Here is a 16157-nt window from a genome sequence, read left to right as displayed (position 1 = left end):
CTGGCCGAGAGCAGTGGCGTTGCTCTTTAGGCTAGTGCTTCACGGCTGCTCCGTAAACTTCATAGTCAAATAGTGCAGTTTGTGAAGTTGCGGCGCTTCACAGTTTAGTAGGAATTGTATGTCCAACCGTTTAGACGTAGTTTAAAATATATGTTATTGAACTGGAAGAAACAAGACTATAAACGGCAACAATCAGATCAAACTAATAAACGGTGTCACTTGTGTTCCTACTTTAGAGATGATAGGATTGCATCAAGGAAATATATTTCAATACACGCATAGTATGATCGTTTTAAATATTGTTGTATCAGTCACTTTTCTTATTAACCAGAGAATCCAAAATTATGGGATTCTCCTTGACGGCTTCAAACTATAAACTCAGTATATATTCTTGGACCTCCCAAAGCTACTTCATAAATTATACAAATTCAAGACAAAAGGCTAATAGCTAAAATAAGAGGGGTAAAGATAACTGTCGATTGGAATGAATTTTTTTCTTTTGCAACTCAAGATGAAATATTTGTTGAAGTCAAATACTTTCATATAGGAATAGTAGTATAGTATAACTAATGCCTTGGACTAGAGTAAAACGTTGCCTCAAACAGCTTGCGTTCAATACACATCAAATAAAATTTGCATTGTTTGGAGCTTCCAAGAGATTGAGCAAACAGTTATGATGTTTAGAAATTTCAAATTCATACAGCACAAAAATAAAGGGAAGGGTAGCAAAAGGGATACAGATGGAAGAAACAGAGTGCAGGTGCTCGTGCCCTTCTCTGCTTTGGCCGCCATAGCTGGGCTACTGAGCTTTGATGTGGCCAGCGTTTCTCGCTACCACTTTCAAATCCGAAGGCCTAGGGAGGTAAAGGAGAGTGAGGGCAACCCATTTGTGTGGGGTTCTTACTAGGGATTAGGCATGGAAAGGAGGGGGGCAACAGGCAGCCATGGATGCGGCTCTGTAGCTCATGGGGAGCTCGGCACCGGAAGGGAAAGGGAAGGGCTCGACTTGGGAGAGTTAGAGGTGGGTGTGGAGGTGCTCACCGTCGGATCAATTGAGCTATGGTGGCTGATTGTCGGAGATCGAGGATTCGAGGACGTAGGAGCAGAGGAAGAAGAAATTGGGAGAAGGGAGAGGATGAGCGGGACTGAGCAGGGAGCGCAGGGAGGTGATTTGGCGCCGTCTCTTCTTTCTGTTGGTGCACGGCCGGCCTGCCGCTGGCCGCTCCTGCTCTCCTGTCACCACGGCTCCCGGCCATCGCGTCCCCACACGAGCACGGCAGGGCAGTCGCATGGATAGGGCGCCTGCAAAGCTTCAGACGACTGCGGCGCGCGCAAGACGGTGCTGCCGCTTGCAGAGGCTAGGGCGGGGTCGCTGTTCCTCCACCGAGCGGGGATGCCGCAGCAGCTCCGACGGAGCACGGAGGCTTGGCCGGGCAACGGTTGGGGTGGAGCTTACCGTCGCTGAGGCTGAGGGTCGCGAACTCTCTGGTTAACAGGTTAACGGGCGCGAGGCCTGTGCTCCCACAATCGAACGGTTGATGTCGCTAGAATGATAGATCAAACGGCTCGCAGGCTAACGGGCGACGTGGATCAACAAGGTTCGAGAACTGCCCAATTCCAGGGTCAGCTTTCGTCTATTAGAGATTCGTGCACCAAAAGACGGGCAGCGGATTAGTCCACATCACCCGCTAACCATCTAGCCGTCGGGCAGCTGCCGGTTGCCTCCTCACCAGCCCGCCCCGTGCGCCGCCGCCTGTGTCGCGCGCCAGGGGACACCATTAGGTCGTGATGCCGCGGCCAGATCGGCGGCGGGCTCCTCTCTTGTAGCGGTGACCACAAGGAACAGCACTGGCATGGTGCCTGGCTGTTTGTGTCAAACATACGAATTGTGCTGCAGCAATAGAAGGAGCAGCTGCAAGACGGTATATGCTCAAGAGCCGCACATAAAATGCTCGACAAGATTCCACTTCTGTTTGTTGAGAAGTTAGCAGCCTGTTGCCTCCTTGTTCAATTCCCCACTCTATCCTGTTGGAGATCCTCCCGACGCAGAACACCGCCGCGAACGGCGAATAGAGCGCCGCCGAGGGGGGGTCGACGGTGAAGTCACCCTTCCGGGCAGCTCCAGCCCCGGCCTTGGTGCGCAATCGACGCACCACACCTTCCTCGTGCTCACCAAGCCACTAGCCTCACAGATTGGACACCACGCAGAGCGAATTTTGGATGGCGAGAGGTAGACGATGAACAGTAACCACGGGAGGAATGTGCGCTCTAACGCACGGCGCCGGACGCCGCTCTCCAATTCAACTCGCTCGCATAACAGGGGGTTACATGGAGGCTTTATAGCCTGGCGGACGCGCCCACTACACACGCGCTGCACTTCCTCCGCCGATCGACCCGCTCGCTCCGCAAACGACGCCATGGACGTGCTCGCACGCGCGCGACGTGGACTGGAGATCCTCCGGTCGAGGCGGAGACTATAACAGACTCAACGACCTCCGTCCTGCTCGCCCGGACGAGCTCCCCCTAAACGCGACTCCACGATCACGATCGCACACATACGATCGCGATCCACACACCGCAACGACCGCGTGCACGCACACGCTGCCGTGCTCGGCGCCCCGCGCGCACACACGCACTGCGCCACGCACACTACACACGACGCCTGCGCACACGCGCGTCGCGCACACACACACATCCCAGCCACCCACACACGTGTGCTGGGTTTATTCCTAACATATCCCTCATTCAATCCACAATGGGAAGTCGTGATGAGATGAGCCAAATCATACATGCTTTGAAAGAATATTTTGCTGTGCTGCTAGTAGTTAGGGCAGCCACTAGCAAGTAGCAACCTCCCTTTAGTTCCTTGCTGCAATAACCTGAACGTAGCTTCAGTGCCTAAATCATATTCAGCTGCTCTCAGAGAAATACTCATACATTCTGTTCTGAATATAATGCTTAATTTACACCAGCTTAGGTCTTATTGCTACTGGATTTGTCTTCGCTCCTGTTAAGTGTGTTGCATTGATGCTAATGAGCTTTCATTGTTCTCCAAAACTCAAGTAGCAGCTTTTTATCCAGTTCAATCTTCCCTCTTGAAAATTTTAAATTATTAGATAGCAAGTTGTACACCCTAAAACTTTTCTTTTACTTCATTGTAAAGCTTGACTTCAGAGGTATTTACTGACTGCCTTTCTCAAATCAAACAGAATGGCATTAATTCAAGGCCATTTGTACTGAAGCTTGTAGCTTGGTCTGACACCTGCTGGGCTAGAATCTATGTTGGCAACTCGCAAATATTAATTCAGAGGTATAGTCTGGAAGAACGGTAAGTGACTTCATTCCTCCACACGGGTAAGAACTGCTGCCTGTAACACTGTATTTAGTTATTCGTCACCATTGCAAGGTACGCGACAGCGACATGAGGTGAAGACGAGGGCTCAATTTCTGGACACTGGCGACAGGATGCTATGCGAGGCTGTGCATACAGGAAATCTGTTAAAATTAAAGGATAATGTGGCAAGCTATTCCACCATTCAAGTTGCTTGGTGATATTTATCTTCTTTTTAAAAACCATTAATGTGCTTGTCATATTTTGTTTCTTTAGCCAATAAACCCTTCTACTATGCTCTCTCGTGGACACCATAACGGATGATTTGCCATTTGAATCTACAGAGGATGCTGATCTTAAGACAGAACCAGCTGATGTTACCATAGAGCCAGCTGATATTATCAAAGAGTCGGCTACAGATCTTGCTGACGAAAGCCGTCCTCCGCTATCAGATTATTCCCGTGTAGTTACACTGTTACATAGTACCCTGCCCGTTTTTTATTTCTTTTTCCTTCCCTTTACTTTGCTGTCTTGGTTCCTGTAAAATATATAGTAAAAACAATGCATGGCCCCAAACTTTGTTTTCCTGTGTAGTTACATGGCATGGAAACAGACGAGACAATCCCAAGCATCGCATATTTATCAAACATTTCTTTGTTTGGTAGGCAGATACATTGATACTCCACACCTCTTGATGTTGCTTTTTCGCCACACTGGTAAATGTGCATGGCGTGGCACCCCACTTTGTAGTGCTTCATCAATTTGTACGCCTTAAGCTCTTATCCATGGCCCAACAATGGTCTCACGCGGCAATTGCCGCGTGTTCTTTCTAGTAGATACGATACGGGCCGAATGGTTCTGTTGTCTTCATTTTGTCTTGCTTAAAGCAGTACTCACTACTCAGCTCACGATTTGTACGTGCTGAAACATTTCTTTCCTTGCAACGGATCTGACATCATTTCGAAGAGCAAGATGTCAACTGCTTGGTGGAATCATCGGTGCTCCTATAGTCTCTATCGTCTTGTCCTTTCTTAAAAAGCAGTAGCAGCTTGATATTTTCAATCCAACATGCCGTCTGTTGTTCTTATTCATCAAGCATGACGTACGGAAGTATTTTAACACAAGTGTTTTGTCATCGAAAGGCACAGTCGCTCAACTTTTTTTTTTAAAAAAAAACTCTTGAATTTCACTCTTGATATCCGTCTCTGTAAGCACATCTCCTCAATCAAAAGGATAATGTAACTTCGCCCTTTTTTTTAAAAAAGGTAATCATAAATCACATTAAGACTCATCATATTGGCACGAATATATAACACTGAAAAAATGAAAATGAATTGTGGAAGGAAAAAAAAAACAGACAAGTTGAGTGTACGCTAATAAGCAATCAGCTCCATCGATCATGTCAACTCCGCGCAGCAAATCAGCGAAGCTTGATCTGCAATAAACAAACCGAGCGTATCCTTAAGCTTTGGTAAGCTCGATCATGTCAATAAAACAGCTGGAGTGCCGAAGCAAACCATGATTATTGTCCACGCCAGGCGTGTCATCTTAAGCTTTGGTTTGCAGGAGCAATAGCAATCCTGAGTGAGGCATATTGGGCTTTTTGTTTCCTTGCAGGAGGGGATTGCATCATTGTTGCCCGGCGTCTCTTTCCATCGGTCCTTGTCGGAAAAATGAAATCCGCTGCGTGTCCCGTCTCAGTCCACATGCCCTATACAACAATAAGGTCCTTTTCACTCCGATCCTTTTCTTCCCCCTGCTCGTGGGTAATACGAGCAGTCGTCAGCGAGGGAAGAATAAGAGGAAGATGGGGGTGATGCCGAACGCGCTACCGGCAGATACAAGAGGGGGCAATGGAAATATCGATTGGCCCACCTAGTGCTTCTGTTTTTATTTACTTGTCGTATTAGGTTTGTCTAAAGTTAAGTATGATAAACTTTGACCAAATTTATAGGAAAAAATAATAACATTTACAATACCAAATTTATTTCATTGAATCCACCATGAAATATATGTTAATGTTACACATGTAGGATAACGTATTTCTCTTTTTTGCGGGTAATTGGATAACATAGTTGTTTCTATATTTTTCTATAGACTTTGTCAAAATTAGTTAAATTTGACTTAAAATAAATATAATACGACATGTAAATAAAAACGGAGGGAGTATACAATAATACTATGATCACAAGGGTGGTGGGGCAGGTGGCCCCCATATAGAAACTTGGGCTAGGTTTCAAAATTTTTTTTTTGACCCAATCGCATCTCGGTTTCGTGCATGTTTTAAAGCGTAGTTCAACTCTAATCCTTTTTCAGAACAATTTTCTTGCTTTTAAAAAAAGCAAACGAAAAAAAAGACCTTTCTTTCCCCGCGTGGGGGATGAAGCAAAGGCCAACGGAGCCTCAAGCGTCAGATTCAAGAAATAATAATAAAGCTAAGGAAGGCCTGGCTGATGCTAATCTGCTGCTCTTTCCTTGTGGAAAGCGGAGAGGGCTTGTCATTCTGGATGGGACCGAACGGAGCAACCACTTCCTCCTCGGCTCCTCCTGATCGGAAGCGGCCGGGGCCGGCAGTGTGAGCGGATTGGTGCGGCAGCCAGCCCGTGCACACGCTTGACAAATCAGACGACCGATCAAGATCAACGGAGAAACCTCCTGCACGTACAGGGTAGAGCCAAAGTCGAGGGGAGCGCGTCAGTCTGAGGCCGGCAGCGGCAGGTGCACGCCATCGGTTCGGCCGCCTCCGTACCTGTACCGGCGGCGGCGGCGGGGCGCCAGCCTGTCGTCCGTCGCTCGCTTCTTCCCCTGTCCTCTGGCTGGCCGTGCAATCCGGAACAGATTCGGCGGCAGCATTGTGCCCGACGTCGACGGGGTACCTGGGATCGGGTGCCTCCGTCCGGGCATGCACAGGACACGGGGCTTGTCTGGGCATCGCGTGCGCATCAGCTCATCACCGTGTACCGCCGGCTCGGCTGCCACGTCTTCCACTCTTTTTCAACGCCCTCCTCGTTCTCGCGCTCATCTTGACGGCACCCGCGCCGCGCCAGCTTTATAAACGCAGCCCCGTCCACCTCCAGATCACCCACAAGTAGTCCAGTCCACAGCACTAGGCAAGCCCAGAGGATCGGAGAAGCCATGGGCGACATCGCCGCCGCCGCCGCCGCCTGCGACGCCCCGGCCCCGCGGATGACCAAGGAGAACAACCTCTTCATGCAGATCGCCGTCCACCCGGACGGCACCGTCACGCGCCCCGAGGTCCCGCTCCTCCCGCCCTCCGCCGTGTGCCGCGACGTGCCGCTCGACGCCTCGCTCGGCACGCACCTCCGCCTGTTCCTCCCGGACCCCGCCCCCGCCAGCAGGCTCCCCGTCGTGCTCTTCTTCCACGGCGGCGGCTTCGTCCTCTTCTCCCCCGCCACCGCCTTCTACCACGCCCACTGCGAGGCCATGGCCGCCGCGGTGCCCTGCCTCGTCGCGTCCCTCGAGTACCGCCTCGCGCCCGACCGCCGCTTGCCCGCCGCCTACGAGGACGCCGCGTCCGCCGTGGCGTGGCTCCGCGGCGCCGCGCCCGCGGACCCCTGGGTCGCCGCGCACGGGGACCTCTCCCGCTGCTACGTCATGGGCAGCAGCTCGGGCGGGAACATGGCCTTCTTCGCGGGGCTCCGGACCAGGGCCCTCGACCTCTCCCCCGCCGCCGTACGCGGGCTCCTGCTCCACCAGCCCTACCTCGGCGGCGTCGACCGCACGCCCTCCGAGGCCCGCTCCGAGGACGACGACGTGCTGCCGCTGGAGGCCAACGACAAGCTCTGGAGCCTCGCGCTGCCGGAGGGCGCCGACCGGGACCACGAGTTCTGCAACCCGGCCAAAGCCATGGCGCCGGAGGCCCTCGCCGGCCTGCCGCGCTGCCTGGTGACCGGGAACCGCGGCGACCCGCTGATCGACAGGCAGCGGGAGTTCGCGCGGTGGCTGCGGGACCAGGGCGGCGTGGAGGTCGTCGACAAGACGGACCACGCGGGGTCCCACGCCGCGGAGCTCTTCGTGCCGGAGAGCGCCGAGGAGCTCTTCGCCGCCATGCGCGAGTTCGTGTCCGCCGACGGCGCGTGACGGCGTTGACCTGGCGGCTCCGTTTCCGTTGGACTCGTGTGTGACTGTTGGATTGATCCGAGTGTGCTGGGGTGGAGTTGTCCTCCAAGTGATTGCTGCCTTTCATGGATCGGGTCGTGTCGCGCAGGAGAGATCATGTCATTACTTGTGTCTTACCTGTAAACAGAGAGGGCAGATGCTTATGGTTATGGATACTACTGAATTTCTGGTTTATTAGTAGGTCTTGCAAAGCAAGATCTCAACTTGTGGTCAGGACTGCAATCTTCGTACTGGATTTCATTTCTACTCTCAGAACTCTTTTTTTTTTGAGATTACATATTACAATTCAGACACTTTCAACACACTGAACTCTATTATTGGTGGTTCACTGAACTCTGAACAGAGAGAACACTAGTAGTACGCATATCTTGTTGAGTTGTTGTATTGTGTTTCAGGTGCGCAAACTCAATGCATAAAAGAACAAGAACTTTGGTTGACACAACACTTACTTGTGACCGAAGGGAATAGTACAATTCATGATGCAGTGGTTAAGATGACTTGGATGAAGGAAAGTTCCATATACTGGGACTTGTACAATGCACTGGAAGGTTTATATTATATTCATGATTATTATACTGGGAGTTATACACTTGTACCGGGGGTTGTATACTGCTAAAAAGTGGTTGACTCCACGCCCGTACAAAAGAAACACACTCACGATTGACATCACTGAGACAGAGACAGAGAAGAGGATTCCTGATCTTGATTGGCCGGTTAGTGTTGACCACTGACTTTGCCATGCCAGTCGTGGGCACCTAGCGAACACATGGCGACGCGGGTACAGACAACGAGCGAGTCACAAGATGAAGATATAGAAAACGTGAGGAAGCCACGCCTCACCCGCGGCCGCGATCTCCATCCGGTTCACTATCTGGCTTGTTTTTTCCCCCTGCCATGGATGCGTCATCACCATATATATCGCTGTCCTGGTCCAGGAGTATAGGACAAATCGACAGTCGTTACCACCAGCAGGGTCACCACCATGGCTGCTGGAGTCGATCGAGTTCCATCATTGTACACTTGCTGCTGCTTGATCAATGATCCTCGAGTTCGTTGTAGGTTTGGATAAATATAACCGAGAATCGAAACCGAACCGAACTGAAAACGAGAATTTTGATTCCTGGTTCTTAGGAACCGAGTGTTCGGTTCCGGTTCCTAAGTCGGTTAACTGAGGAACCGACCCATTGTCAACCTATTAGTTTGTAGTCTGTTGTGTCAATCACCGAATGTTTGTGATTGATGCTTGTTTTCCTTTGAATTTGAGAGAACCATATTGACCCTGTTCTGCTCCAGCCAGCCAGCAGTGTTTTCCTCTCACACCACTATAGCAGCAGCCTCCAGCTACCAGCCATCCAACAGTATTTTCCTCACACCACTCCAGCAGCAGTCTCCAGCACCAGCACAGCGAACAGAGCCAATAATTATGTCTTTGTGCTGTTGTTTTTTGATGAATTGTCCCTGTTGATTGCATGAAAAATAAGGCGAAATGTTGTCAAAATTTACTATTAAAGGAGCTATTTTTTGTGCATCTTGGATGTTCGGTTGCATCGGTTATAACCGGAACCGAACCGAAGTTCTCGGTTCCTGGTTCTAAAAAGAACCGAACGGCTCCTGTTTTCCAGGAACCGAACTTCTCCAATAACCGAGCAACCGCACCAATTGGTTTGGTTCTAACGGAACGCCCATGTCTGATTCGTTGGATGTTTTGTCTTTTGTGAGGATTGATCATTGGTCAAGCAGCAGCAAGTTGTTTTGTCAGTCCCTGTATATCCATTTGTCAGTCCATTGATCACAATCGTAGAATCCTCGACTGTAGCCTCAGTAGCAAGGCCATTTAGAAGCAGTAGACCTGAAGCAGCTGAGTCCCGTCCTGAATTTTCGTTCAGGAAAAATCGCTCAGCAGCGCGGGCTGGGCGCAGCTGGCTGAGTCCGCGGATGGCCCAACCAACCAAGCCCACAAGCGGGAGAAGAAGGGAAACCGGGACGGGCTTTGAACGAGAAATGGGCTGGTAGGTCTCTCCTTCGAACGGCCCAATCAGTTGTTAACGGGCCGTTGGCGATAGATAGATGACATGGCCCGCGCACATATGCTTCTCTTCTTGTGTGTGGAGGACGTGTCAAATCGGACATGACAGTGTCCACGTCGTCGTCGCTAGATCCTACCGTGCGCGGGCCGCGTGGCAGCTAGCTGGAACTGGGAGGCGGGGCTCGCGGCGCGGCGGGCACGGCGGCGCACCGGGAGGGGAGGGCGGTGGGAAGGAGTAAGGATGGATTTAAATATCCGAATTCTTAGAACAAATTTGATATTTTAAAATAGATATGTTTGAAATTTTATGCTAATCTTATTTTTATATTATCAAGCATATTATTACACATAAGAATAAAATTTTGTATAAATTTTTTTATGTATTATTTGCTCCCTATAATTAAAAAAGTGAAAAAAGATTCGTATTCGTATCCGATCCGTATTCGAATTTTTATATCTATTATTTGAGAATATATATGATAAATTTGAGGTTTAGTTTTTATGAATCTTTACAAGATTAATGTTAAATACAAGACTATGAATTTACATAGTAAATTCTATATCTTATTTGTCCATAATCGAAGAAAAATGACCAAAAATCTAACATTCGAATAGACATCCGAATCCAGTTAGGAAGCAGACGGACCGCGGACGCAGACTACCTGCTCTGCTCGTGACCTCGGCCGGGGTGGCGGGTTCGTTAGGCTTGGGATCCGCGCGCGGCGCCCGCCGCATTTGGAAAAGACAAAAACCCCCCATCTCTGGCTCCCTCTCTCTCTCTACCACAGGTCGTACCAGCGCAGGCGCAGCGACTGTTCCTCCAATCCAATCCCCAGCCTCGTATTCCTCGCCCCCGACGCCATTGGGCGGCCGGCGCCGGTGGGGTGGGGGGCTGGCCGGGCCGGCTGCGAGCATGCAAGTGCAGAGGCAGAGCAGAGCGCAGCCATTGCCGGGTAGGGTTGGGCTGGGCTGGGTCGCCCTTCCCTTTCGGGCTGGAGGAGAGGAATGGAGGTCAGGTCAGGTCAACCGTGTGGTACAGCGCGCAGGGCTCGAGGCGGGCGGCCATAGGACGCGCCATTATTGGGGCTCGGACTTTTCTGCGCCTTAATTCGCTTTAACGCGCGCCTTCCCATACCATATGCGCTGCCTGCCCACTGCACGCACCAACCTGCATCTCCATGCATGTAGTGATGTACGAGTAAGTACCTACTAGTATGTACGTATATAGGAGTACATCGATCGCCTACCATCTGGACACGTACAGGACGACGGCCAATACGTGCGTACTACGTATTCTTGGAGTAGTAGGCATGCATAACATGTTGCAAATACACGTACTCCCTTCGTCCCAAAATAAATAGGTTAGCGTACGTGGGAGCATCGGTGGAGGCGGCGGGGCGCCACCAGAGCCGGTTGGGGTGCGGAGGCGGCGAGGACGAGCTCCAGCAGGCGGTGGTGATCCGGTGGAGGAGGCAGTGGACGGTGAGTGGCTTGCCGCTGCTGGGTAGGGGAAGATAAGTTGATCTCAAGCCTCTATATATTCCATATGTAGCGGCTGTAACAAGTGATTGACAGATAACTAAAATTTCAATCGATTGGTAAGGAGACACCTTTTTTAATTAAGAAAAATCTCAATCTTGAATATTCACATGAATGTCTACAGCCAAACTAAAAGGGCTCTTAGCCTCTAAACCTCAAAAATGAGGAATTAAAGTGAACAAGAAATAAAACTCTAAAAAAAAGAAACGTAGAAGACTACGCTTCAATCTTCTCCTTCGTTCACGTTTCAATCCTGCAATATCTTTGCGCAGCGCCAATCCAACACATCTCCAGTTTGCTTAGAAACTTGATGTTTGAATCTTTAGTTGCTTGCAAAATCCTTCCACATAAGTAAACCGTTACAGCGACGTAAAACTACCACATCTAAGGGATCCAAACAGTGCCTTATTAGCTGATTCTTTCTTCATCTGCTGAAGACTGTATGGAGAGACCACACACCACATCATCCACAAAGCTCCTCCGATGGATCTACTATTGGCTCGGTGCCGCTCTAATGCAAGACAAGAAGGGGCATTAAACCCCGGCACATGCCTGACCAGCAGATCAGAGCTCCATGTTTAACCCGGTGCAGGCATGCGCAGGTCGATCGGCAGCAGGTCCTACTAGCTGCTACTCGATCAAGGGCGTGTTGTGTTTAGTTCCAACGCAAAAATTTTTTGCGATGAAATCTTACTAATTTGAAGTACTAAATGAAGCATATTTACAAAACTTTTTGCACATATGAGTTGTAAATCGCGAGACGAATCTAATGATGCTAATTAATCCATGATTAATCCATAATTAGCAGATGATTACTGTAGCACCACTGTTGCAAATCATGGATTAAATAGACTCATTAGATTCGTCTCGCGATTTACAGCCCATCCATGCAAAAAGTTTTGTAAATAGACTTCATTTAGAACCCCATACATGTGTCAAAACATTTGATGTGATGTTTTTTTTTGCGTTTATGGAGTTTATGGGTAAAAATCTAAACAAGGCCCAACACACAACAACAAGCATCCACAGCCGGTGAGTATCATGCTGGCGTTACCAAGGTACCATACCACCAGGCAGCAATGACGCATCTCTCTCTCGCTCTCACACACACCAGACTAGTAATAGTATCCTGCTAGCTTCTATATATCTGAATCAGATCAGCCTCCTGCCCCTGCACGCCGACCTTGCGCGCGGCAGCAGACGTAAGCCAACCCCACGTCCTGCAGACCATCTCAGTTTATTTGTTCATTTAATTTGTTGCTTAATATTAATACACACAGCTTGTATAAAGGAATGAGTATAATTCATAGAGCTCGACCTGCTCTACCTGCACTTTAATTTTATCTTCTTCCATTTCTACCCTCTGAAATTGTGTACTGTGTACAACACTCTGCACTGTGGGCAACGTTTATGTTGTCTTACGTGTGCGTGCAAGGACGACTGCATGCCCTACTGCTGGCCTGGCCGGGGCCATAAACTTGCATTGCGATCGGAGCTGGAGTTGTACGAGTTCTGTGGCGTGTGGAATGAATGTTTATAGGACATACATGGCTCCCACGCCAAGCCAATAAAGTTCCCTACAGTGCATATGTAAGAGCATCTCCAGCAAGGCCCCTAAACAAAGCCCGTACCCTATTTTACAAGTTGAAGAGCAAAAAATCAACTCCAGCAGACCCTCTACTCCAGCCCCTATTTTGGGTGGGCACCCAAATCCCTCTCTCCAGCCCCCAGCCCTAGGGGGGGTCTCCACCAAGCCCCCAAACACAGTTCACGTAGGCCCCACCCACACGGCTCGCTCTGCTGCTCCGTCGTCTTGCTCGCCTCCGGCGAACTTTTGCTCTGTCGAGCTTCGACGCGACTCCGCCCCCAAGGTTCCGGAGGCTCCTCCGCGTGCGAGGAGGTTCCGGCGGTGCCTTCGCTCGACGGTGGACTTGCGCACGAGGAGGTGAAGGCGGCATGCGCTGGCTACGCACGAGGCCGTGACTGTGAAAGGCCAGAGGCTCGGCAGCGGCGGTGGAGGGCCAGAGACTCAGTGATGGCGGCCCGCGCTCCAAGGATGAGATGACGGTGGGGAGAGGAGGGGTGGAGATTTTTATTTTGGAATTTTTTTCTTGAGGAAAATACAAGAGAAAAGGAAGTAGGGGCTGTCAAATAGAGGCTGTTGCTGGAGTCGGGTGCAAAAATCAGACCCTTATAAAGTAGGGAGAGCCTCTATTTAGGCCGTGTTTAAATCCTGTAAACGCAAAACACAAAATTATTGTAAATCGCTTGCATGGTGTACTAAATGTAGTCAAAAAATAAATCACATTACAAAAATGGACTGTAAATCGCGAGACGAATCTAATGAGCCTAATTAGGACGTGATTAGACACTAAATTGCTATAGTAATGCTACATTAAATATGCTCTAATGATCCTCTAATTAGGCTCATTAGATTCATCTCGTAGTTTACAGACGAGATCTGTAATTAGTTTTGTAATTAGTCTACATTTAATACTTCAAATATTGAAGATTCCCTTACAAAAAACGCAAAAACGCAAAATGCAAAGTGAACTAAACACTCCCTTAATAAAACAAAGTAGAGGGTCTGTTTAGGGAGCATTGCTGGAGATGCTCTAAGTACCTGTAACTCCATGTTCTCGGCCGGGTTAAATAAAGTCGAGCCTGTGCAGTACATATGTAAGCTTTTACTTGTCACTATATACGTATTGTCGTCCATCCATGATGTATACATGAAAATGTTGGCGCAACTCGTCTTTTTGTTTATGGATAGATAGCCATTCATGTATGTGGCGGCGGCGATATCGTCGGTTGTGTCCTTGGTGGAGATGTCGTTTTGAGGACATTTTCGTGGTAATGCACTTTCATGCGGCCGGTGCAACGATTGCCCAATTCAGAGTCTTCGACAGCTATTTTTGGTATATTATATATCCTCATTGTTTGTGTTGTTTTGGTGGTACACGAGCTTCAATCAGTGGATGGAGTTGCTTTCTCATCTCCTATGATGGACTTGGTTCATTTGGAGTATGTAGTCGATATTACGAAATGAGCCGTAAAAGGATGGTCACATTGGGAATTCTTCCTTTTCTTTTACTTGTTTTCTACCAAATATCAGAGCTTCTGATGCATATATTGGCTACATATTTATTGACATATCTGCCTAACCTTGTAGCGGTAGCTATACTATATATGTAGCAATTGAGGCATGATATATATGCATCTACAGAAGAGGATGTCGATCTAATGCAAAAATATGTCATCTATCATCTATCAAAAATTCCTAATTTCTGATAATTTTTTTCTCCTCCACATTTTGAAGCATGGAAACTAACTATTACTAATTGGAGGCTCCTTTTAAAGTCTCCACGTGGAAGCCACCTAGGAGCCTAGATAGACACTCAAAAATAATAGAGAAATCACAGAAATTCTCATAAAAATCAGAAACATCCCGCCATCAATCTAACAACTCTAATCATAATAGTCATTGGATTGGTTATCTTTCCTAGTAAATTATCCACTTGTTTCATTATGAAAATAGACTAAAGTAACCCTTGAACATGTATCTAAATTACCCACGCCTGCTATTATAAAAAAGATAAAATAACCCCTTAATCCTCGTGTAAAGTACCCACCTATGCTACTATAAAATAATGCAAATAACTTTTGAATTTGCATATAAATTATCCAATTATTTTATTATTAAAAGTTAAAGTAATCCCTAAATTTGAATCTAAACTATAGAATTATAACAAAATATTAAAGTGCACCAATACTATTTATATCATTATTAATATATTATTATGTTATTATTTTATATAATACTACACACAATAAACTTGCATTTTTAATTAAGTATATATCAAACACACATGAAAGTGTGATATAAAATAGAATCTATTACAACTAGATAATGATAAATATTTATTTTAGAGTATGTGTTAAAATATTTAATATATGAAAGAGAGCGTTAGGTAGATAATTATAATTATTAACTATAAGATTTATTTTAACATTAAGTCTAATATTAGTTCATCTAAAACTAAGAAACTTGCATTTTCAATTGTGTGTTATATGGCCGCGTCAAAAAGGGATTTGCGCTCACTAATTCTTAATACTAACTCCATCAAGCTAATAATTGGCACAAAAAAGGGGCATCACTATTCACATCTTTTAGAGGTAGTTCCAGGCCCCGGATGTCAATAAGCACTGCTCCCTCCCTCTCACAAATATTATAGCATATATAGGCAGCACGCATATTATTTAATGAAAACTAATAAATACAAGCATGCATGTCAAAAATTGTAATAGGTGGAATTCTTGGCATGTGAATCTACCTCGCAACTACTTTGTCCGCTTCCGGAGGAAACATTGCTTCCTGTGCCACTGTTGAGTTGTACTGTTTGGCGAAGAAAACCCTAGTGGTTGTGTGAAACTCGCAGCCAAATTAAAATAAAGGAACAGTCTTGTTCGGCGGCATGCAGTAGAAGAATCTACCCTGTGCCTGTGCGCGGTTGTTGGCTAGCGTCAAGCGGCATCATGCAGATCCCCCAGAATTCACTCCGGGTAGCGTACCCATGCATGTAAAAAAGATTAGAGGAAATAATCATCAGTAACCGAGGTGCTATACTATCTCTGTTTGATCTCAGGGAGCATGCATGTGTCAGCCTGTGGCACAAGTAAAAAACTCTGTCTTGGCATGATGAGTAGTTCCTTTTATTTTTGACCCCAGCGGCCCAGCATGCTCCTCGAGAACTCCCCTGTCAAAAGTCAAAACCATCAAAATTCACAAGAACTAAACATGATCAGAGGAGATAGTCGTTGATCGTGTTAGATAGCTAGTCAATTTTCAGTGTATTTTAATTCCAAATGCTATTATCAATTTCATGGCATAAATGAGTGATATTGTGCTAAAATATGTGCTTGTGTTCATGTTATTCTCACTAATAAACATGAACAAAATAATAAACCAGAATTGGTTTAGAGTGTACCCTAAGGCGGGACCAGTGCCGGAGGCACCGGGTGCGCCATTCCCATGACTGGACATTGTGTCGGTCATGGCTGTTCGATGTAGCCGAAGTTAGTCGATGCAGTGCAGATGGCCGTCGGGAAGTAGTCGAGACA

General features: G+C 47.6%; 1 protein-coding gene and 1 long non-coding RNA gene across 2 annotated transcripts; both read left to right on the top strand.

Moving 5' to 3' along the window:
- Window positions 1–2741: 2741 nt before the first annotated feature.
- Window positions 2742–3978, top strand: LOC120679205. Its single transcript, XR_005677034.1, has 2 exons — window positions 2742–3328; window positions 3407–3978. It is a non-coding gene; the product is annotated as an uncharacterized LOC120679205 (long non-coding RNA).
- Window positions 3979–6294: 2316 nt separating this feature from the next.
- LOC120680020 (probable carboxylesterase 8) lies at window positions 6295–7693 on the top strand. The gene has a single exon (XM_039961670.1). It carries the CDS (start codon window positions 6467–6469, stop codon window positions 7430–7432), a length of 966 nt encoding a protein of 321 aa, XP_039817604.1. The 5' UTR covers window positions 6295–6466; the 3' UTR covers window positions 7433–7693.
- The last annotated feature ends 8464 nt before the right edge of the window (window positions 7694–16157 follow it).

The sequence above is a fragment of the Panicum virgatum genome, chromosome 6N (assembly GCF_016808335.1).
Source record: "Panicum virgatum strain AP13 chromosome 6N, P.virgatum_v5, whole genome shotgun sequence".
Classification (NCBI taxonomy): Eukaryota; Viridiplantae; Streptophyta; class Magnoliopsida; order Poales; family Poaceae; genus Panicum; species Panicum virgatum.
This window is presented reverse-complemented; position numbering and strand designations above follow the sequence as displayed.

Coding starts and splice junctions, on each gene's coding strand:
- LOC120680020 (XM_039961670.1), top strand. CDS start 6,467: ATGGGCGACATCGCCGCCGCCGCCGCCGCCTGCGACGCCCCGGCCCCG.